General features: G+C 42.6%; 1 protein-coding gene across 1 annotated transcript in view; it reads right to left on the bottom strand.

Annotated features, from left to right (window-relative positions):
- Positions 1-22543, bottom strand: part of LOC129851269 (latent-transforming growth factor beta-binding protein 1-like) — a gene marked incomplete in the record, with an annotated part of 125108 nt that extends 102565 nt beyond the window's left edge. The window contains 3 exon segments of the mRNA XM_055917694.1: positions 8775-9189; positions 18473-18543; positions 21833-22543. Coding sequence (XP_055773669.1) covers positions 8775-9189; positions 18473-18543; positions 21833-22185 — 839 coding nt within the window.
- Between the last annotated feature and the right edge of the window lie 734 nt (positions 22544-23277).

Below are 23277 nucleotides of genomic sequence, written 5' to 3' on the forward strand. Positions count from 1 at the left end.
CAATTCTTGGGCCGACTCTCTTCTCTGTATACTCTGTATACTTCTCTGGAAACACTTATCTCCCTCACTAGCTTTAAGCACCAGCTGTCAGAGAAGCTCACAGATCACTGCACCTGTATGCACTGCACCCAAACAAGTACCTCTTCCCCTACTGTATTTATTTATTTTGCTCCTTTGCTCCTATTTTGCTCCTTTTTTTTCTATTTCTACTTTGCACATTCGTCCACTGCAAATCTACCATGCCAGTGTTTTACTTGCTATATTGTATTTACTTCACCACCATGGCCTTTTTTTGCCTTTACCTCCCTTATCTCACCTAATTTGCTCACATTGTATATATACTTATTTTTCTTCTGTATTATTGACTGTATGTTTGTTTTACTCCATGTGTAACTCTGTGTTGTTGTATGTGTCGAACTGCTTTGCTTTATCTTGGCAAGGTCGCAATTGTAAATGAGAACTTGTTCTCAACTTGCCTACCTGGTTAAATATTGGTGAAATCAATTTAAAAAATAAAATAAAAAAGAGGGTGGGTATGCTTGTTTTGTATTGTCTAGGGTTTTTTGTGTGTCTAGGGGTGTTGGTAAGTCTAGGCATATGTATGTCTATGGTGGCCTGAATTGGTTCCCAATCAGAGGCAGCTGTTTATCGTTGTCTCTGATTGGGGATCATATTTAGGTTGCCATTTCCCTTTTGGTTTTGTGGGTTCTTTTTCTATGTTTAGTTGCCTGTCTGCACTAGCCATATTAGCTTCACGGTTCGTTTTGTTATTTTGTTCGTTTTGTTCAGTGTTCATTCTTTAAATAAAGAAGAATGTACGCTTATCACGCTGCGCCTTGGTCTCCTCTCTACGACGGCCGTGACACATGCCTACCACTTTGAAGACGCAAAATATAACTTATTGTGAAACAAACAAGAATTAAAACTTGAGCGTGTATAACTATTCACTCCCCGCCCAAAGTCAATACTTTGTAGAGCCACCTTTTTCAGCAATTACAGCTGCAAATCTCTTGTGGTATGTCTCTATAAGCTTGGCACATCTAGCCACTGGGATTTTTGCCCATTCTTCAAGGCAAAACTGCTCCAGCTCCTTCAAGTTGAATGGGTTTTGCTGGTGTACAGACATCTTTAAGTCATACCACAGATCCTCAATTGGATTGAGGTCTGGGCTTTGACTAGGCCATTCCAAGACATTTAAATATTTCCCCTTAAACCACTTGAGTGTTGCTTTAGCAGTATGCTTAGGGTCATTGTCCTGCTGGAAGGTGAACCGCCGTCCCAGTCTCAAATCTCTGGAAGACTCTGCAAGAATTTCCCTGTATTTAGCCCCATCCATCATTCCTTTAATTCTGACCAGTTTCCCAGTCCCTGCCGATGGAAAACATCTCCACAGCATGATGCTGCCACCACCATGCTCCACTGTGGGGATGTGGTTCTCGGGGTGATGAGAGGTGTTGGGTTTGCTCCAGACATAGCGTTTTCCTTGATGGCCAAAAAGCTCAATTTTAGTCTCATCTGACCAGAGTACCTTCTTCCATATGTTTGGGGAGTCTCCCACATGTATTTGGCAAACACCAAACGTGTTTGCTTATTTGTTTCTTTAAGCAATGGCTTTTTTTCTGGACACTCTTCCGTAAAGCCCAGTTCTGTGAAGTGTATGGCTTAAAGTGGTCCTATGGACAGATACTCCAATTTCCGCTGTGGAGCTTTGCAGCTCCTTCAGGGTTATCTTTGGTCTCTTTGTTGCCTCTCTGATTAATGCCCTCCTTGCCTGGTCCGTGAGTTTTGGTGGGCGGCCCTCTCTTGGCAGGTTTGTTGTGGTGCCATATTCCTTCCATTTTTTAATATTGGAATCAATGGTGCTCTGTGCGATGTTCAAAGTTTCTGATATTTTTTTATAACCCAACTATAATCTCTACTTCTCCACAACTTTGTCCCTGACCTGTTTGGAGAGCTCCTTGGTCTTCATGGTGCCACTTGCTTGGTGGTGCCACTTGCTTAGTGGTGTTGCAGACTCTGGGGCCTTTCAGAAAAGGGTTATATCTACTGAGATCTTGTGACAGATCATGTGACACTTAGATTGCACACAGGTGGACTTCATTTAACTAATTATGTGACTTCTGAAGGTAATTGGTTGCACCAGATCTTATTTAGGGGATTCATAGCGTAGGGGGTGAATACATATGCACAGACCCCTTTTCCGTTTTTTATTTATTTGAATTTTTTGAAACAAGTATTTTTTTTCATTTCACTTCACCAATTTTGACTATTTTGTGTATGTCCATTACATAATATCAAAATAAATTCCATTTAAATCGCAGGTTGTAATGCAACAAAATAGGAAAAATGCCAATGTTGATGAATACTTTTGCAAGGCCCTGTATAGGACTGTGGGACCTTATATAGACAGGTGGGACTTTCCAAATCATGTCCAATCAATTGAAATTTACCACAGGTGGACTCCAATCAAGTTGTAGAAACATCTCAAGGATGATAAATGGAAACAGGATGCACCTGAGCTCAATTTTGAGTCTCATAGCAAAGGGTCTGAATAGTTATGTAAATAAGGTATTTCTGTTTTCTATTTGTAATAAATTTGCAAACATTTCTAAAATCTTGTTTCGCTTTGTCATTATGGGGTATTGTGTGTAGATTGAGTTTTTCTTTTTATTTAATCTATTTTAAAATAAGGCTGTAACGTAACAAAATGTGGAAAAAGTCAAGTGGTCTGAATACTTTCCCAATGCACTGTAAGTTAGAAGCTTATTATGCATAACCCATCACTAACTAGCTAAATATAAGGCTAATACTGCTAATATTGAATGTATTACCTGAAAGAGGTAGGCTAGGACATACAATATATGTCCTAGCCTATATATAGGCTATATCAATATAGAACAGGATTATCTAGTTTGGATGCAATTTGAATGGAGGTGATGGAGAGCGAGAAAGACTGAGTGAGTGTCCGCGCGCGCGTGCACTGATTCAAAGCAACAATATTCGAGTGATTGGCTGTATTAAAAATCTCCAGCTGCAATTAAAATAAAAAAAAGATCTTTACAATAAAAATATGAGGTGACCCCCGAAAGCCAGATGGAGATGGGTCAATTGGATGCGCATTCGGTCTTGATATTACTGTAGCATAGACTATGCCTGTCACAAGAAATAAAGCTACTATGATGAGATGATAGGTCTACATGCATTGTGAACTGCGCTCCATTCTGAGATGGCCAGTCTGTCCCCACCCCAAGCATTGATGATACATCATGCAGAGGCCGTAGAGAAGCCAGATTAAGACATTGCATATAATTTAAAAGTTCCATTTCACGCCATGCTGTTCATATAAATAATTTATTATAATTTCCCGCAGTTATTTATCTCGGGGAAAAGAGAGTGGTTTTGGCTGGTAAATCCCGGTAAATTTCTATAACCGGGTTCCCGCCATTCACCCTAGTGAATACTATATACAGTAAGTGTGTGTGTGTGTGTGTGTGTGTGTGTGTGTGCGCACGTGCTCATGTGAGTGTGTCGGCGGTGCCTTCATCACTCCCCATTCCTAGAATAGAAGGGTGTATCTCTTTACCTCCTCCCCAATGACGAGAGGTGAGAGGTCAGGCTGGTCTCTCCCTGACCCAGCTCTGCTAACTCCACTAAATACTCGCTGACACACGGCAAAGCTACCTACTTAGGAGGCTTTGCCCAGCCTTCTCACAGCCACAGAGGTATGAGTTTGGCCCTCCAACCATCAGCCACAACAATGAAACAGAAGCCCTCTGTTGTAAGAGGGCCCCACTGTAGACTATTCTTCCCAGCCACTGCAAATTCATCTCATCAGCAGCAGTCGTAGAGGGGCAAATCCATGGTATCGAATTACGCTTTGACTCAGTTTTTTCACTTCAAAATGTATGCCAAACCAAAACCATGATTTCACAGTTTAATAAACCATACAACTCTATGCACAATGACTCATTTAACAAGTTCCACTGTAAAATGTAATAAAACAAATTTAGTGGATGAATCAAACTTTGGTAATGAAATTAGGGAAAAATCTCCCTCAGGTTTTTATGCGACCAAGTTTTCCAAAAAACGTAAATATATGCTCCGAATGAAGATTCAAAGATGTCCGCAGAAGTAATGGGGTGTTAGCTATAACACGACACCTTGACTTTGAAAAAAATCTATTTGGATTATTGAACTATAGTAAGCGAAGTGCATTTACATGAGTCCCTGATCTGTACTACACAGAAATGCATAATTATGGATATTAATGTAACTCTCCTCATGTTTCACAAGTTTGAACATCACAGCGCAGCACAGCACAGTAGAGTACAGTGCAGTACAATATAGCAGAGTAGAAGTAGGGTAGTGTTCAGTACAATAGAATAGACTAGAGTACAGTACAGTAGATTACAGTCGAGTACAGTACAGTAGATTACAGTCGAGTACAGTACAGTAAAGTAGAGTATAGTTCACTACAGTATAATATACTGTACTCTACTCAAATTTTCTTTACTGTACTGTATTGTATTATACTGTACTACTGTATTGGAGTATACTCTACTCTATTCACTGTACTGTATTACATTGTACTGTATTACTCTACTGTGCTCTACTCACTGTACAGTACTGTTCTGTACTGTACTCAGTACTGTACGGCATTGATGGTACTCTACTGTGCTCTACTCACTGTACAGTACTGTTCTGTACTGTACTCAGTACTGTACGGCATTGATGGTACTCTACTGTGCTCTACTCACTGTACAGTACTGTTCTGTACTGTACTCAGTACTGTACGGCATTGATGGTACTCTACTGTGCTCTACTCACTATACAGTACTGTTCTGTACTGTACTCAGTACTGCACGGTATTGTATGGTACTCTACTGTGCTCTACTCACTATACAGTACTGTGCTGTACTGTGCTCAGTACTGTACGGTATTGTATGGTACTCTACTGTGCTCTACTCACTATACAGTACTGTTCTGTACTGTACTCAGTACTGTACGGTATTGTATGGTACTCTACTGTGCTCTACTCACTATACAGTACTGTGCTGTACTATCCAAACTTGTGAAACATGCATCTATGATAGGTTCAAATTTGGTCCAGGGACTGGTCAGGGTGGACTGACCAAATTTCAACAACGTTTCAACTTCCATAGACGTCCGGTCAGTGCTTAGTGGGTGAGGGTGCTGGTTACAGTAAATGGAAAGAAAGGGGAGTCATGGGTAGGTGTCACTAAGAGCTGGGAGAGGTGACATTAACTGGAGAGAGGCAGAGAGAGAGAGGGGGGGGGGGAGAAAGGCATGGGTTGTCCATATTTAGACTGTTTTAATACTCTTGGTTTGACCAACAGGCGACAGAAAGTCAACAAACAAAAATGATGAGCTGAACATACCAGTATGCCAGTAGAAAGGAGGACAGTAGCTGGTGACCCAACTGTGGTTTGTGACTATTATAATTACCCATTGTAGCCAATTCAGTTGCAGTAATTCCGTTACAGATCTGGTAACGTAATTACGCGTTTTAATCACTTAATAATTCATAAACTAGGCAATATTTCATAAATTCCAAAACAAAATGTAAGTGTTGATATTTGTTGGCAGGGGTCTTAACCTCAACATGATTGTGTTTTGATATATTTCTGACACCTTTTAAGACTTTTCTGGGAGACGTTTTCTAAGACCCCTTTTCCATCTGTTTATCCAGAAATCAAAGCCTTTTCTTATGCCTAATTTGTAAGATGGAAAATGGTTGAAAAATGTAACTATGCCTCAATCTACTCAATCTAATGCTTTCATTAACACCCAATTTGATACGCTACTATCAACATGTTGGTGCTCATGGGTCCTTTTCAATGGAAATGCCCAGAGTCAGGAATGGAGAGAGAGGTAGGAATGGAGAGAGAGGTAGGAATGGAGAGAGAGGTAGAGAGAAAGAGAAACATAGAGGATGGACAGATCTGTTCTCTAGCACTTTAGTCTGCTGCTTGGGAGACAGAAACCAGCTGGTCCTGTGTTTAGATGAGAAGCTCTGCAGTGGATTGAGAGTATGGGTCTAAGGAGAATGGGTGCAGATTGCCATTGACACCAGTATATCTATTTAAGCTGGTCTCCTCTCAAGGGCATAGCTAAGGTTTCAGTGACACAAGAGCCTCATCCACTCGTTGTTGTTCTTACCACTTTGACTTGATCTACGAGGCTGGCTGTAGTCTGAACAGGTGGCCTCAGACATCAAAGGACTTTAATAATAGCCAGACCAAACAAACAAGTCGTGTTAAAAAAAAAAATATATATATATATATTTTTTTTTACAAACAGGTAGTTTAAGGATGGTTTACGAAATTGGGACACAAGGAAGAGGATTGTCACGGAATGTGTGAGGTCAACGGAAGGTCAATGATTTGTTGTGACTGGAGCAGACACAACATGAACACTAATATGTTTGTTTGGGGTTATTTGCGGGTGGGGGCTTTGAACATTGTAGCAAAGCACAGTCCAATCAGAATCTGGCTTCAGTCTGAGATTTAAAGGATTTCTACCACAGATGGCATGCATGAAATGTTGTTACTCTGTCAAATAAATGCAACGGGGTCTACTGCAGCTAAGCTTGAAATATGCCAGCGAAAGCGAGCTGAAAAGTCAGGGTAGGCAGAGGGAGAGAGAAAGAAAGAGGGAAAGGGAGAAGTTGTAAACATAAGATCTTATTCCAGTCTCAACAAAATATCTGGCAAGACTGGGTGTGCTGGCAATGGCTGTGCAATTAAATAGAAAAAAACTGGATTTTTTTTCAACGTTTCACTTTATTCAAGGAATGGTTACAAGAGCCTGGTAGTCTGAAATATCAGAGCAGAGATCTTGCTCATTTCTATATAAACAGATCATTGACTGGGGGGTGAACCTGTGCAGTCTCGACCTTCAGCACTCAAATTCTCTGGCCACGCTCACACACTCCACCACTGGCCCCTGTTACCATTCCAAGTCCTCCCCAAGAGAACCGACACACTCCGCTCTACCGTAGTGAACCCAGTAAATGTAAACAGAGCTCGCTCATAGTTTTATCAGCACGAATGTGTCAGATGAGAGACAGAGAGAGAAAGACAGAGCGACGGAGAGGAAAAAGAGAGAGCGAGAGAGCGAGGCGGAAATCCACGTTTGTCAGTGCTCCGTTGCGGTTAGTTGATTCTCTGATTCCTTGATTGACTCAATACCTAGACCCAGCACCTTGCACACTTGGAATTTGGAGCTGATTCCATGTGATTAATTTGGTTCCAGTGGGATTCTACTCAAAAAATGGATGCTTGGATACAGTTCCCATTTTCATTTTATACAACCAGAGAAAGGAGAAATAGCCAACTTCCTGGGTGTAACTAAGAACATATTGGCACCACAAAGAAATTCCTGCTCGGGGAGTCACACACACACACACACAGACACACACATACACACACACACACCATTTCCTTAGCTCTAAATCTCCCTGTGTACCAAATTCATGAGGACCATCACCTCCAGTAATGCCAGAGCCCAATCCAGAGACAAGCCCAATTTGGGGCGGCAGGTAGCCTAGTGGTTACCTGGGCCACCAAAAGGTTGCTGGATCGAATCCCCGAGCTGACAAGGTAAAAGTCTGTCACTCTGCCCCTGAACAAGGCAGTTAACCCAATGTTCCCCGCTAGGCTGTCATTGTAAATAGGAATTTGTTCTTAACTGACTTGCCTAATTAAATAAAGGTTAAATAAAAACATTTAAAATCCAAACCTCTTCTATCACACTTTGATCTTTCCTGAGAAATCAGCACTCACTACCAACAAATCGCCCCCTGTTTGTAAGGTTAGTCTGGGTATTCTATGAGGTCAGACACTTATAATAACAATGGCACATTCACCCACTACTTTAGCTATTCAAAGGTTAACGGTTAAACAAAGCTTTCTGTCGTAAGGCTCTCGATACCGATTGACCCTTTCAATTGAACCATACCAGCAGACATTACAGTAAAAAAACTTTTTCCCATGATTTATGTGTTTGACAAAAATGATGGGGCGAGACTCCTCACAGCACAGCATGGATGACTGAACCTACATGACTGAACCTACAACCGCACCAACGATGTCTCATTGCAATCCGTCAACCAATGTGGATACGCAAAACTAACAAAAGAGTGATACAAAAATCCTATACTAGACATAATGGCATAGGTGTTAAATAAACTAGAGTGATAAAAACAGGTTAACCCATTAAGTGACATCATTGTTGGATCTGACCAATGAAATCCCATCAGTTAAGGAGCCCCCTTCCACTGCCCTGACGACCCTCTCTTTGATGGGGTCACAGGGCATGTATTTGGCTAGACAACACGATCATTTGTCATTTTAAGGGTCAGAGGAGTCACTGAGACCAGCCATTGGCTCAGTCATCCATTTATCACACTAGACAATCTCTCTGAGTGTCATACCAAAATATAATTTGAAATCTCTTGAAATTGAACAGAAATTTGACACATTTAGTAAAAATAATTTGTAATGGTATAAAATGAAACCTTTATTTATCTTATCCCTGCCGCTGCTTTTGCATATCTAACTGATCTGATTATGAATGATAGATCTGGAGAGTATGTTTTTATTTGAAATATCAGATAACATGTTCCTGCACTCATATAAGTGACGTGGGAATAGCTCCCTGTGAGAAATAATCCCCAGTGTATATTGAGAGCAGCATTCGAGCACACAGATCTGGGTGCAATTACATGCTGCACTTGTAGAGAGAATACTCACTGCTGGGGCCGGACCAGGTGGGGGGATTGCTTGACAGTCAGGGTCATCTGGGCCATGTTGCTGACAGGGACTGGCGCAGGGATATAACCCTGCTGGAGGATGGGCACTTGCTGGGGAATGGGCCGCTGGGGAACTACGTTGTGTCCCTTGGTGTGCCCATTGCTGTGTCCATTGGTGTGTCCATTGGTGTGCCCATTGCTGTGCCCATTGCTGTGTCCATTGGTGTGTCCATTGGTGTGCCCATTGCTGTGCCCATTGCTGTGTCCATTGGTGTGGCCGTTCCCTGGCTGCGCTGGGTAGGAGGAGGTGGGCATGGTGTTCTGTTCACATGCCTTGCCCTTGGAGCCCAGCTTGCAGACACAGAGCTGGGGCCTCAGACACATTCCTCCATTCTGGCACTGGGGCAGACAGTTGGCTGCAGCACAAAACATAGGGGGGAAGAGAGAGAAAGAGAGAGTGAGATAGCAACGTGTACATACATACTCATACAACATATACAAACTCCAGAAGCAGACATAATATACCATGTTAAATGCCAGCTATATGACGTTGTCTCAGGGAGCTATTTTCAGACATTTATCGAGGAAACTCAGGTAGTGGGGGTTCATTTAGGTGCCATAGAGTCATTACTCAAACCAGAAATAATGTACGATTTAGGACAAAAGTATCGTGAATTAATAATGCATTACCAAACATGGAGTCGCTGTTGTTGCTGGTAAACAAATTAATCTCTACAGTACTTAGCATTCATAATAAGAATTTTGTCGTGGAAAAGGCAAAGGGACAGGGATAGAAAACCCTGTGACAGAATCGAAATCCCTAACAATCATAGTCGGAGAAGGCTGTTCCCGTGTCTCTCTCTCTCTCGTTATTAGTATTAGCAGCCAAAGTAAATACCACCTCCACGGTTCCCCACACTGTGAATGTACCCTCCCAAAGCTGAGAGTTTGACAGTGCTTTACTCAAGCTGAGGCTCGGTAATCAATTACTGGAGTCCCCGGCACAATGACATATGTGCGGTGGGTTGGGGCATCAGAGAGAGGGACTGTGTGTGTGTGTGTGTGTGTGTGTGTTTGAGTTGTTACAGGAGGCTGGCAGGTAGCCTGTAATTAAACTGTGCTCCCTTCTCTTATTAAAAAGGCACAGGACTGGGACTGTCATTTTTCAACTACAAAGCCTGCCTCGAGGCCACAGTGGCCAAAGCTTACACACTCCAATGCGCGTGCACGCACCCACATACACACACACACACATTGTAGATAATCAAATCAAACCCACTTTTTTGCTTTCATTGGAGCCATCATTCCAGAGGTGGTGTGTGTGTGTGAAGTGTGAGAGCAAATGTCTCTGCCCAGTCCCACAGGCTCCCTGAGGGGGGCTCCTCCACCACACTCCTCATTACCATCACTAGTTCCTTTTGATTTGTGAAAGTGATTAATGAGAGAGAGAGAGCATACTGCATCAAAAAGCAAGTCATGCATCGCCCAAGGACATGAAAACAAATACAAATCCCTCTCACTCTCAATAGGCGTCTACTAATGACTCACCACCGGCTCAAAGCTTTTTTTACCCGACTGAGCTATTTAGACACATGAGACCTAATAAACGCATGCTGTGCAACAAGAGACCCCCCTTAGAAGCATCAGGGGGAGATTACATCACAGATTACATCACTCCTGCTAAGTTATGTTTTGGTTTATTCATACCCCACACTATAATTTTCCACTCAAGGACGTTTTTTTTCTTCTTTTTTTTTCTGAGTAGAGTAAATGGTTTTATTTTTATTTTATTTTATTATTTATTATTATTTATTATTATTTTATTTTTTCGCCGCTGGACCTGAGTAAGGCTACCATCGGTTTGTGAATAGGGCTACACAAGAGCGCTGTTCTGTGACAAGGGCACGGCGTACGTGATGCAGATTTAGGCGTTAGCTGGGGAGGGAAAATAAGTGACGTCCCACTTTGATAAAACGACACCTCGGTTGACTCATAGGGAGTGTTGCTGGAGACTGCAAGGGTCTGTCGTGGAATACAAAAATGTATTTGTGTGTGTGCCTACATTAAGCACCTGGGGAAATCAAGGTGCAACATCATATGCTTATAGTAGTGGATATACAACCGATACTACCTTTCTCAGGATATAATGTTCCACGCCGATGATCCAGTGCAGATGTTACGGGATGTCCCATTAGCTGAACAACCCCCCATCCTACAGCCTGTCCACACCGATCTCTAAGGTCTCACTGATTCCCAGGGCAGCAGATGACCTAAAGTTTATATTTCTTGATTTATTTCTCTACCACAAAGTTAAATTGGATCTGAAAGGGTGCTGCAGTTGTGTGAATACTGTTTTTTGACAAGAAAGAAAATATGTCTTTGTCCTCGCTCATAAACTGTCTTTCGGCCCACCTCTTGTACAATATGTAGGATAGAGACAGAGCACCTGTGGCTACAATGCTGACTCAAGCAGTCTGGGCCTCAATGGCCATTTCTATAAATGATAATTCATCATTGTGTTTATCGCTGGAGTTGACACAAGACAGCATTGTAAACTTCCAGCCAACTGTCTGCCATTATGCTTCACTAAAGCAGGTGGAGAGCCAAGTCAATTAAGACATTCCTGTTGCCATGGTATTGTGCCCATACTTAGTCCTCACCCCACTTAACTGCTGCTCCAGATCCAGGGAATCCGAATGGGCGCTGCACAATGACAACAGCCAGATACGTTCCCCTCAATCAGCAGACTAATCATAAATCACCAGGTACTGGGCTGGGATGAAAACTGCTCTGTTTTCTCCATCTATCGTGTCACTTATTTCCATTGTCTAAGAATGGACAGATGAACCGATTTCCCTGATAAGAATTAGCCTCCTCTTTTCCTCCATCTCTTTTGAATTCCCTCCCTTTAGCTCTCTGACTTGGAAAAAAACCTGTCCAAGTCGTGCTCGCCTGGTCTTGGCAGGCGGCTGCGATCTCAGAAAAAAATGATGGTATGCATGCATAGAGGAGATGAAGAGACTAAACACATCTCTACATGACTAAAAGTATGTGGACACCTGATCGTCGAACATCTCATTCCAAAATCATGGGCATTAATATGGAGTTTGTCCACCCTTTGTCCACCCAAACTATTGAAGGTGAAATCATTTATTTTATCGTTTTTTTGTTTCTGCTTCATGATTTTTTGAGCTCGTTTTGCCAACTCCGGCACATTTACTTTGATGAGGAAACAGCTATAACAGACTCCACTCTTCTGGGAAGGCTATCCACTAGAAGTTGGAACATTGCTGTGGGGATTTTCTTCCATTCAGCCACTTGCTTCCATTCAGCATTAGTGAAATCGGGCACTGATCTTGGGCGATTAAGCCTGGCTCGCAGTCAGTGTTCCAATTCATCCGAAAGGGGTTGAGGTCAGGGCTCTGTGCAGACAAGTCAAGTCCTTTCATACCGATCTTGACAAACCATTTCTGTATGGACCTTGCTTCGTGCACGGGGGCATTGTCATGCTGAAACAGGAAAGGGCCCCCCCAAACTGTTGTCAAAAAATTGGAAGCACAGAATTGTCTATAATGTCATTGTATGCTGTTGCATTAAGATTTCCCTTCACTTGAACTAAGGGGCCTAGCCCGAACCCTGAAAAACAGCCCCAGAAAATTATTCCTCCTCCACCAAATTTTACAGTCGGCGCTATGCATTCTGGCAGGTAGAGTTCGCCTGGCATCCACCAAACCCAGATTCGTCCATCAAGACTGCCAGATGTTGAAGCGTGATTCATCACTCCAGAGAACGCTTCAGAGTCAAATGGCGGCGAGATTTACAGCACTCCAGCCAACGCTTGGCATTGCACATGGTGATCTTAGGCATGTGTGAGGCTTCTTGGCTACGTGCTTAAGTTTGTATGGCCTACCACTTTGCGGCTGAGCCGTTGTTCCTCCTAGATATTTCCACTTCCTAATAACAGCACTTACAGTTAACCAGGGCAGCTCCTATGACGGTGCCATGTTGAATGCCACTGAGCTCTTCGGTAAGGCCAATCTACTGCCAACGATTGTCTATGGAGATTGCATGGCTATGTGCTCAATTTTATTGACCTGTCAGCAACGGGTGTGGCTGAAAGAGCCGAATCCACTCATTTGAAGGGGTGTCCCCATACTTCTGCATATATAGTGAACCTGACGGCCCTGAGTAACCAAAGAAATCTACAAAGAAAACGTCAAGTACTCAGGAATATAAAGCCTTGATATGAGGTCTGCAAAGGGGAGTCCTGGTAAGGCAACTGAGAGACAAAGACATTACAAGAGCATCTTAATACTGTAAAGGAAAAGTTTACATGATAGTTTTTAGCTCTTCCTTGTTAATCTTCAAAAGAGGTCATTTGCCTCTTCCAATAGGCTATAGTCCTTATATTTCTCCTATAGGTTGGACTAGCCCAGTAGCGCTAAAGCCTGCTTAAATGATCCTCAGATAACGATGAGGACCATGAGCACAAATACACTTTTGCGAGTCCATCCTATCCACCTCACTATAGTATCTGGCTGCCTCATTTGCTTTCAACACCCCGTGCTGTTTTTTTAGGGACGCGCAAGGCAACGGCACAAGAGAGCTTAAATATATAAAATGGTTGAACCCGTCACATTCTCATCATTTTGGGGGAGTTTCAAGCGGCCTCTTCTTGAGCAATCCTTCATGAAAAATGAAGACGGCTCCTCCGCTGTGCCGTGCAGCTACGCCGAAGTGAAATATTTTCTTGTTCTGTTTTGTCTGGCCTGGTCTGCCTACTTTTGGGTTGCACTCGGTTAAGGGAGAAATGGTCTGGGCAGCTTTTCAAAGCGTGCGATTACCATGCGGCTCCACATTGTGAATAGCCATGCCAGACTCCAGTGGAAGAGGAGGAATTGAGCCTGGTGGAGGTGCTGCTGCCTAAGGCCAAATGGATCTCAAAGACCATCTAACACATGTCTCTCTCAGACAAACAAAAGTGAAACTAATCACTGCATCTTTCATTTCTACATCTCTTTTTATTTTATTTCTCTTGAATTGAACTTCTGGAATATTAAAGAGGAACACCGGAGTTCTACAATTAGTGAACAGGTACAACAGGAAATTACTGCTCCAGACTGTTAATACACAGCTAAGTGTTGGTAAGAGCGTAGAGCTGGCAACTCCAAGGTTTTGGATTGAATTCCCACAGGGATCACAAAGGCCTATACACTCTAAAAATGAATGTACTCACTGTACTGTTAGTCACTTTTGTATTAAAGTGACTGCTAAGTGACATGTATTTCTATATTATAGGCCTATCATTACTAAAGCCAGTTTCTCTTGCGGATAGTCTTGAACCTAGCAGAAAAGACAACAGCGTGCTATTCTGCTCTGCAATTCAATAATCATATGTCGTTAGACTACTTGCTCTGCGTCTGGAATTGACTGAATAAATCCTTGGGATGTTTGCTCAATCTCTATTAGACTACAGTCCATTAAGAGGACAGAGAGGAGTTTTTAGTATCTGCATCACATGACTGGAACTCTCTGGATGCCATTAAGACAAAAACAATTATAATAATAATATTCGAAGGCACAAAACATTTATAACATATTTTCAACATTAGTGTTGTGGTTACAACATGATGTCATCTAATAAGGAATGCCAACAACAGCTTTATGATTCAACATGCTTGGTCCATTTGCCATGTAATACATAGGCTAGGTTTTCAGCTTTTTCCATCTCTGTCACTGTTTAAGGAACGTGTTAGAATGAGCTCCACTCACTCTTAAATGCACATGAAGTCTTGAGAATGTATTGTGTGTGGCTTTGCATGGACAATATCCTGGATTAAATATCCTAGTGGTAAAGTGTTGTAAGATATTCACAGCTTCTACTTGTTATCTGGAAAATTTCAAAGCTTGCCTTGGTGGGAGGTTGGGGGTTGTTGGCGTGACTGACAACCTGAAAGAACACTTTATGCAGGGTGCTAGCAAAGCCATGTGTAAGGCATTGCCAGAACAAAAAAAATACATTTCTATTAAGAAACCCTTTTGTTGGCATTTTCGGTGAGGGTAGTGGGTGGGGGGCTGGGATGTTCTGAAAATCAAATTCCATTAAACATTTAACGGGTGGATTTACAACCTAGTCCATCTTCCATGACAAGGTAGGTGGAGAAAAGTAAATAGCTGATCCTGAAAAACCAATTGCGCAAAAGATATATAGGAAGATGGAAATCTATCCATAAAACATGTGACTGACTATCATATTTTCTCAAATAGGAGAAAACAAGCAGAATATAAAGAAATAAGGGAGGCTGTGGGGGGGGGGGGGGGGGGCAAGTATATGCGTTGGTCAGTTAAAGTAATTTATCAATCATAGTTTCATTATTCATCCTATTTAGTAGGGTTGTCTAAAGCAATTCATGCTATGGATTAATGGTAATCACAGAGAAAACCTCTCACAGTGCCTCCTTGTGTTATACTACTGTAAATATTAATATCACAGCCAGTGGAAAATCATAATCAAATGAGTGCTGAACACCGGATGATCTGAGGTTGAGTTTAGAAAATACAAATATTTCAAGAACATACAGATTTTTCCGGAAAGATAAACTGTACAGTAAAATAAATCTAGTGGCACAAAGATCTTTGGAGGTTTCTCTAAAGCAGTCTTGAAACTCTCTGTAACATTTCATCTTTATGTTGCGTTTAGATGGTACAAGTAAGACGGCAAACCGGATATCATTGTTTTCAATGAGAGCACAACGGTAAATGTCGTTGAGGCTGGTGGTGAATGCCGTCAGCCTCCATGGTAAATGCCGTCAGCTGCCAAAGTAGACAGGCCATGCCGGCAGAGTTAAAATATTTAAACTTTTGACGTCTACGGTAGCCTTGTTTTCTACCGGATGTTGATTTACACGGTTCGTTTACGAAAATCACCATAGCAACGCATACCGTTGTGCTGGTTTGCTTTTGCCGTCACGCTCTTTCTGGTTTTCTTGTCCCGGTATGCCGACTGGTATGAGGTCTAAACGCAGCATTACTCCATCCTGTCCACCCCCTGATTCCAGCATCTGGCTACAGTAGGGAGTACTGGGCTCTGATCCTGACATCAAAAAGACCAATCAAAACCATGGGTACTGAAGGAATGTCCACTATTGGTTATTTTCCAGAGGCCTTGCACAGCGTTCCCCGTGCCCATGTAAACAGGAGCATTCCCTCATGGTGCATTGCATGCCTGCCCCCACTTCCCCACCTAACCTTTGCCAATGAGAACAGCTACGATATTGGACACTGGACAAGAGTAGTGGAGATTCCAATGAGTAAAAAAAAAAAAAAATCCCACAAAAAAATCTGTGCATGTTATCAACGAGCCAGTTAGTGACGCACCGTTAGTGACGCACGAACAACTAAACACTGAACGATAAACACATACTCATGCAGCGTCTTCAGAAAGTATTCACAAACGTAAATGTTTCCACATTTTGTTGTGTTACAGCCTGAATTTAAAATGGATTAAATTTAGATTTATTTTCACTTGCCTACACACAATACCCCATAATGTCAAAGTGGAATTGGGTTTTTCAAAATGTTTACGAATGAATAAAAAGTTAAAAGATGAAATGTCTTGAGTCAATAAGTATTCAAACCCCTTGATATGGCAAGCCTAAATAAGCTCAGATGTAAAAATGTGCTTAACAAGTCACATAATAAGTTCCATGGACTCACTCTGTGTGCAATAATAGTGTTTAACATGATTTTTGAATAACTACCTAATTTCTGTACCCCACACATACAATTATCTGTAAGGTCCCTCAGTTGAGCAGTGAATTTCAAACACAGATTCAACCCCAAAGACCAGGGAGGTTTTCCAATGCCTCGCAAAGAAGGGCACCTATTTGTAATTGGGTAAAAAAAAGCAGACATTGAATATCCCTTTGAGCATGGTGAAGTTATTAATTACACTTGTATGGTGTATCAATACACCCAGTCACTTAGATGGGTATGTTTATAATTGTTACAGACTGCAAAGTTTTTCAGGATAAAATTGAAACGGAAAGGAACTAACCACAGGCAAAATCCTAGAGGAAAACCTGGTTCAGTCTGTTTTCCACCAGACACTGGGAGATGAATTCATCTTTCAGCAGGACAATATCATAAAACACAAGGCCAAATCAAGAAGACAGTGAATGTTCTTGAGTGGCCAAGTTACAGTTTTGACTTAAATCTACTTGAAAATCTATGGCAAGACCTGAAAATGGTTGTCTAGCAATGATCAACAACCAATTTGACAGAGCTCTACATTTTTGGAAAAGAATAATGGGCAAATGTTGCATAATACAGGTTTGGAAAGCTCTGAGACTCACAGCAGTAATTGCTGCCAAAAGTGCTTCTACAAAGTGTTGACTCAGGGGTGTGAATACTTATGTAAATTAGATATTTCTGTATTTCATTTCCAATATATTTGCATAAATTTCTAAAAACATGTTTTCACTTTCTCATTAAGTAGATGAGTAAGAAAAAATAAATATTTAATCCATTTTGAATTCAGGCTGTAACACAACAAAGTGTAGAATAGTCGAGGGGTATGAATACTTTCTGAAGGCACCATATATACGCATACACCCAAACAGACTTACACACATACCACTGGCACCAAGGCAGCGACAAAGAGTCCCTGTACTAAGTGCAGTCCAGTCTTAAGTGTGAGTAGACCAGAGCAGAGTAGAGCAGAACAGGCGCACTGGGCCTATTAAACGTATGAACCAGGGGTCCTAGACTAAAACGTAACCCTGGTTCCCCCAGGAGGTCCACCAGACTCGGCGCGGAGAAAGCCGTCTGTCTCTTATATAACCAGCTGGCAAGGCCTTACGGTCGAATAAGAAAGAGATCCCACTGGTGGGGCCGAGCCAAGAGGTATAATACACTCTAAACCTGTTTCTCTTTCGGCCTGCCCTGCGCGCCCAGTCCTATGCAATAACAGTGTCCTCATGACTTTGCAACACGGGCCATAACACACTGACAGTCCCGTCATTGTTCCCAGGTGGGTAGAGCCACTGCCAGCAATGCCAGTTATTTATAAAGAGCAACATAGAAAGGTGCTGTTCTCCAATCTGGCACTACAAATCAGCTAAAGGCGTCTTCAAAACATATAAGTATGTATGCTTGGGTGAGTTTCCAGGTAGAGTAGGGGAGGGGGTATACTGGATGGATATTATATGGTATGATGCTGGGGTTCTGGCACATCTGCTGCCTGATGAACAACACGAGCAAAGACGTTTGTGTACATTTTCCAAAGGAAGAAGTTATGAGGTGCCAAGTACACTCTTAGAAAAAAAGGTTCCAATAGGGTTCCCTCGGCTGTCCTCATAGGAGATCTATTCTTGGTTCCAAGTAAAACCCTTTTTTGGTTCGAGGTAGAACCATTTTGGGTTCCATGTAGAAGCCTCTTGTGGAAAGGGTTCAACATGGAAACCAAAATGGTTCTACTTGGAAGCAAAAGGGTTCTACCTGGGACCAACAAGGGTTCTTCAAAGGGTTCTCCTATGGGGACAGCCGAAGAACCCTTTCAGGTTCTAGATAGTACCTTTTCTTCTAAGAGTGTACAGTGAATCCAGACTGTTGTCAATAATTTGGAAAAACATTTTGAACAATTGCAACGATTTGGCAGCGGTGGCTCGGCTGTGGTAATGTAGTGTAGTGTATACTCACGCTTTGTGCACCGCTGCGATCCAGAGGCCTTGCTCCATCCATGACAGCACTGCCCTCCACAGACATTCACCCTGCAATAACACCCAGAGACACACAGAGAGAAAGAGAGAGCACTGTCACACACACAAGACCAACTCATACTGGCTAAAACTCACACACTGGTGGTTCTAGTGACCCACCTGTGCCGCCAAGCCTGGGCCAGATCTGGTATTAGGGGCCTCCTTTCATTGGAGGTAAAGCTGGGCACCCCTAGCCCGGTGGCCCCTGCTGAGAGTGTGGGAATGTCCCCACTAATCATACATCTGAGAGTGCTGCAACTAGGACCCTGCAAATTGAGGTCATGCTCCTGAACACAACAGGATATGGGCCATTTTGTTTTATTATATAGTTTCCTTTGAGGATAGTACTTTAAATTGGCTGTTTTAGTTTCTGTCTCTACTGAGTGGATGTTAAGACATGTATTTTGTATCAACTTGAAAGTTGTGAACAAAGTTCATTATTGACACATTACATTCATTGGTCTAAATGTCTGAAACAAGTACAGTATTGTATGTTGTTTTAATTTGTCAGAAATATGATCAAATAGCTACCTGAATCAAATTGAATATAGAATGTATTGTAGTTACAGACTATTTATTTAATAATGCACAGTGAGTGTACAAAACATTAGGAAACACCTGCTCTTTCCATGACATAGATTGAATCCAGGTGAAAGCAATGATCCCTTATTGATGTCACCTGTTAAATCCACTTCAATCATTGTAGATGAAGGGGAGGACACCGGTTAAAGGAGGATTTTTAAGCCTTGAGACGACTGAGATGTGGATTGTGTATGTGTGCCATTCAGAGCGTGAATGAGCAAGACAAAATATTGAAGTGCCTTTGAATGGAGTATGGTAGTAAGTACCAGGCGCACTGGTGTGAGTGTGTTAAGAATGGCAATGCAGCTGATTTTTCCATACTCTAAAACAGCAAGCTCCCGCGCTCAGGTCTGTTCAACGCTGGTCCGACCAATCTGATTCCACGCTTCAAGACTGCTTCGATCACGTGGATTGGGATATGTTCCGCATTGCGTCCAACAACAACATTGACGAATACGCTGATTCGGTGAGCGAGTTCATTAGAAAGTGCATTGACGATGTCGTACCCACAGCAACGATTAAAACATTCCCAAACCAGAAACCGGGGATTGATGGCAGCATTCGAGTGAAACTGAAAGCGCGAACCACTGCTTTTAACCAGGGCAAGGTGACCGGAAACATGACCGAATACAAACAGTGTAGCTATTGCGGTATGTGGCAGGGTCTACAGTCAATCACGGATTACAAAAAGAAAACCAGCCCGTCGCGGACCAGGATGTCTTGCTCCCAGACAGACTAAATAACTTTTTTGCTCGCTTTGAGGACAATACAGTGCCACTGACACGGCCCGCTACCAAAACCTGCGGGCTCTCCTTCACTGCAGCCGAGGTGAGTAAAACATTTAAACGTGTTAACCCTCACAAGGCTGCAGGCCCAGACGGCATTACCAGCCGCGTCCTCAGACCATGCGCAGACCAGCTGGCTGGTGTGTTTAAGGACATATTCAATCAATCCTTATCCCAGTCTGCTGTTCCCACATGCTTCAAGAGGGCCACCATTGTTCCTGTTCCCAAGAAAGCTAAGGTAACTGAGCTAAACGACTACCGCCCCGTAGCACTCACTAGTCAAGGACCATATCACCTCCACCCTACCTGACACCCTAGACCCACTCCAATTTGCTTACCGACCCAATAGGTCCACAGACGACGCAATCGCAACCACACTGCACACTGCACACTGCCCTAACCTATCTGGACAAGAGGAATACCTATGTGAGAATGCTGTTCATCGACTACAGCTCAGCATTTAACACCATAGTACCCTCCAAACTTGTCATCAAGCTCGAGACCCTGGGTCTCGACCCCGCCCTATGCAACTGGGTCCTGGACTTCCTGACGGGCTGAAGGCTGAAGAAATTTGGCTTGTCACCAAAAGGACTCACAAACTTCTACAGATGCACAATCGAGAGCATCCTGTCGGGCTGTATCACCGCCTGGTACGGCAACTGCTCCGCCCACAACAGTAAGGCTCTCCAGAGGGTAGTGAGGTCTGCACAGCGCATCACCGGGGGCAAACTACCTGCCCTCCAGGATACCTACACCACCCGATGTCACAGGAAGGCCATAAAGATCATCAAGGACAACAACCACCCGAGCCACTGCCTGTTTACCCCGCTATCATCCAGAAGGCGAGGTCAGTACAGGTGCATCAAAGCAGGGACCGAGAGACTGAAAAACAGCTTCTATCTCAAGGCCATCAGACTGTTAAACAGCCACCACTAACATTTAGTGGCCGCTGCCAACATACTGACTCAACTCCAGCCACTTTAATAATGGGAATTGATGGAAATTATGTAAAAATGTATCACTAGCCACTTTAAACAATGCCACTTAATATAATGTTTACATACCATACATTACTCATCTCATATGTATATGTATATACTGTACTCTATATCATCTACTGCATCTTGCCATCTTTATGTAATACATGTATCACTAGCCACTTTAAACTACGCCACTTTATGTTTACATACCCTACATTACTCATCTCATATGTATATACTGTAATCTATACCATCTACTGCATCTTGCCTATGCCGTTCTGTACCATCACTCACTCATATATCTTTATGTACATATTCTTTATCCCTTTACACTTGAGTGTATAAGGTAGTAGTTGTGGAATTGTTAGGTTAGATTACTTTTTGGTTATTACTGCATTGTCGGAACTAGAAGCACAAGCATTTCGGTACACTCGCATTAACATCTGCTAACCATGTGTATGTGACATATAAAATTTGATTGATTACTCAACAGTTTCTCATGTGTATCAAGAATGGTCCACCACCAAAACAGACAACTTGACAAAACTGTGGGAAGCTTGAGTGAACACGGGCCAGCATCCCTGTGGAATACTTTCGACACCTTGTAGAATCCATGCCCTGACGCATTGAGGCCTTTCTGAGAGCAAATGGGGGTGCAACTCAATATTAGAAAGGTGTTCCTAATGTTTTGTACACTCAGTGTATATTTAACAACCCTAAGACCATGCTGTATGATCATGTTGATGATAGTGAATGTTGTAGGCCAGTCTTATAGCAAGTTCCTTTACCAGGTGCCAGGCATGCCTATACTGTAGGCTACTATACAGTAAGTTGACCCAACAACATTATATATTTTATAACAGACCACCTTGCCATCCAAGAGGATAAGTAGCCAATAGTCATTCACTGTTCTGTAACATCAACTATTTTTCAGAGACCCGCAGGTTATCTTACCCTGACATTTTCATTTGGTGACTCTGTTGAACGTTGTGGCTGGTGCGCCGAATGACTTGCTGATGCTGCGTAAACTGTGTGTCCTGGCGAAGCGGGGTCGGGTTCGCTTGGTTACCCATCCTGCGGGTTCGGACCTGGCCACTGTAACTGGCCGAGAGCTCCACATTGTAGGCATGGGGCTGTCCCGTGGCACCGGAGCGCGAAGAGATGGAACTCACATGTACTCTGTCCGTCCCGCTCGGTCCTGGCTGCAACACGTAGTATCTCCTAAAGCCACTCTGATCCGTGGACACAAATGCCGGTGAAATGAATAAACCTATAGAAAATAATAGGTCCCATCTGATCCAAGCCATATCCACTCCGTATCCGCGTAAAGACAATATACTTTTTTGGAAACTTTATAATAAATTCCTTGAAGGTCCGTATCTGGAAAATAAAAACTTCTGTAACTTTATAGCAAGTAAAACAGTTATATATCCCTGAGTATATTTGTCTATGCTTCGCCTTTCAACCCGAATTAAAAACAAGAACTAAAACGTAGGCTTAATTTTAAAAAGTAAAAAATAAAAGAGGGCATGTAAAAACCTGAATATGGGTCTAAAACGGAATAAAGCACTGCTTTATCTCTGCGCAGGGTAGGGGGGAGCTGGGCAGCAGATGTTACGGCTGCTATGGCTACGTTTGTGCAATACTTTACCCTGCAGATGCGATTGAAAACTCTTTAAAAAGTTTCACTGTGTAAGGGCAGGAGTTAGTGTCAGAACTGAACAGCCAATCTCCGGCAGACATGACGTCAGGAGTGGGACGCTTATTGGAACAAACTTGTGGGGCTGAACCCTAAAATAAATGTTTGGAGTGGCGTAGTGTTCATATAGTCGCCAAAGACCTAAAGAAAATCTATTCCTGAAGATGCATAAACTGTGCTGTCGGCAGGAGCGCGAGCTCATCAAAGTGACAGAAGACATAAACCTTGTTGTCCAGCAAGTTCATGAGTGATAAGAGTATAAATACACGCTTATAAGAATGACACGTTATAAACAATCAATAAGCCACGTGTAATGTGTAATACTTTGGAATACTAATGTGTCAAGTTTCTTAACTCATATTTATAAATAACAAATATTTATTTAAAGTACATGCTGTCAGAGTGCTCTACATCATTGTTACTTCGGTTCCATACACTCCCGCATAAATCAGATATGAACTACCATGCGACATGCGTCATAAACTATAGTCAAGTAATTCATAAAGCCATGTGCGCACCATTATTCATCCAACAACCCACGAGTTGACCACAGTTGCGCAGCGGGCCATTCCTGGTGCGATTCTAATTTTTTATGCTTATCCCTAGTTACTGTCCTCCTACACTGCAGAATTACCAGCGACCCCTTGGTAAATTGTTCAGCAGTGACTCATTATTCCATTGAAGACTGCAGGGGATATTC

This window comes from Salvelinus fontinalis, chromosome 1 (assembly GCF_029448725.1).
Source record: "Salvelinus fontinalis isolate EN_2023a chromosome 1, ASM2944872v1, whole genome shotgun sequence".
NCBI lineage: Eukaryota > Metazoa > Chordata > Actinopteri > Salmoniformes > Salmonidae > Salvelinus > Salvelinus fontinalis.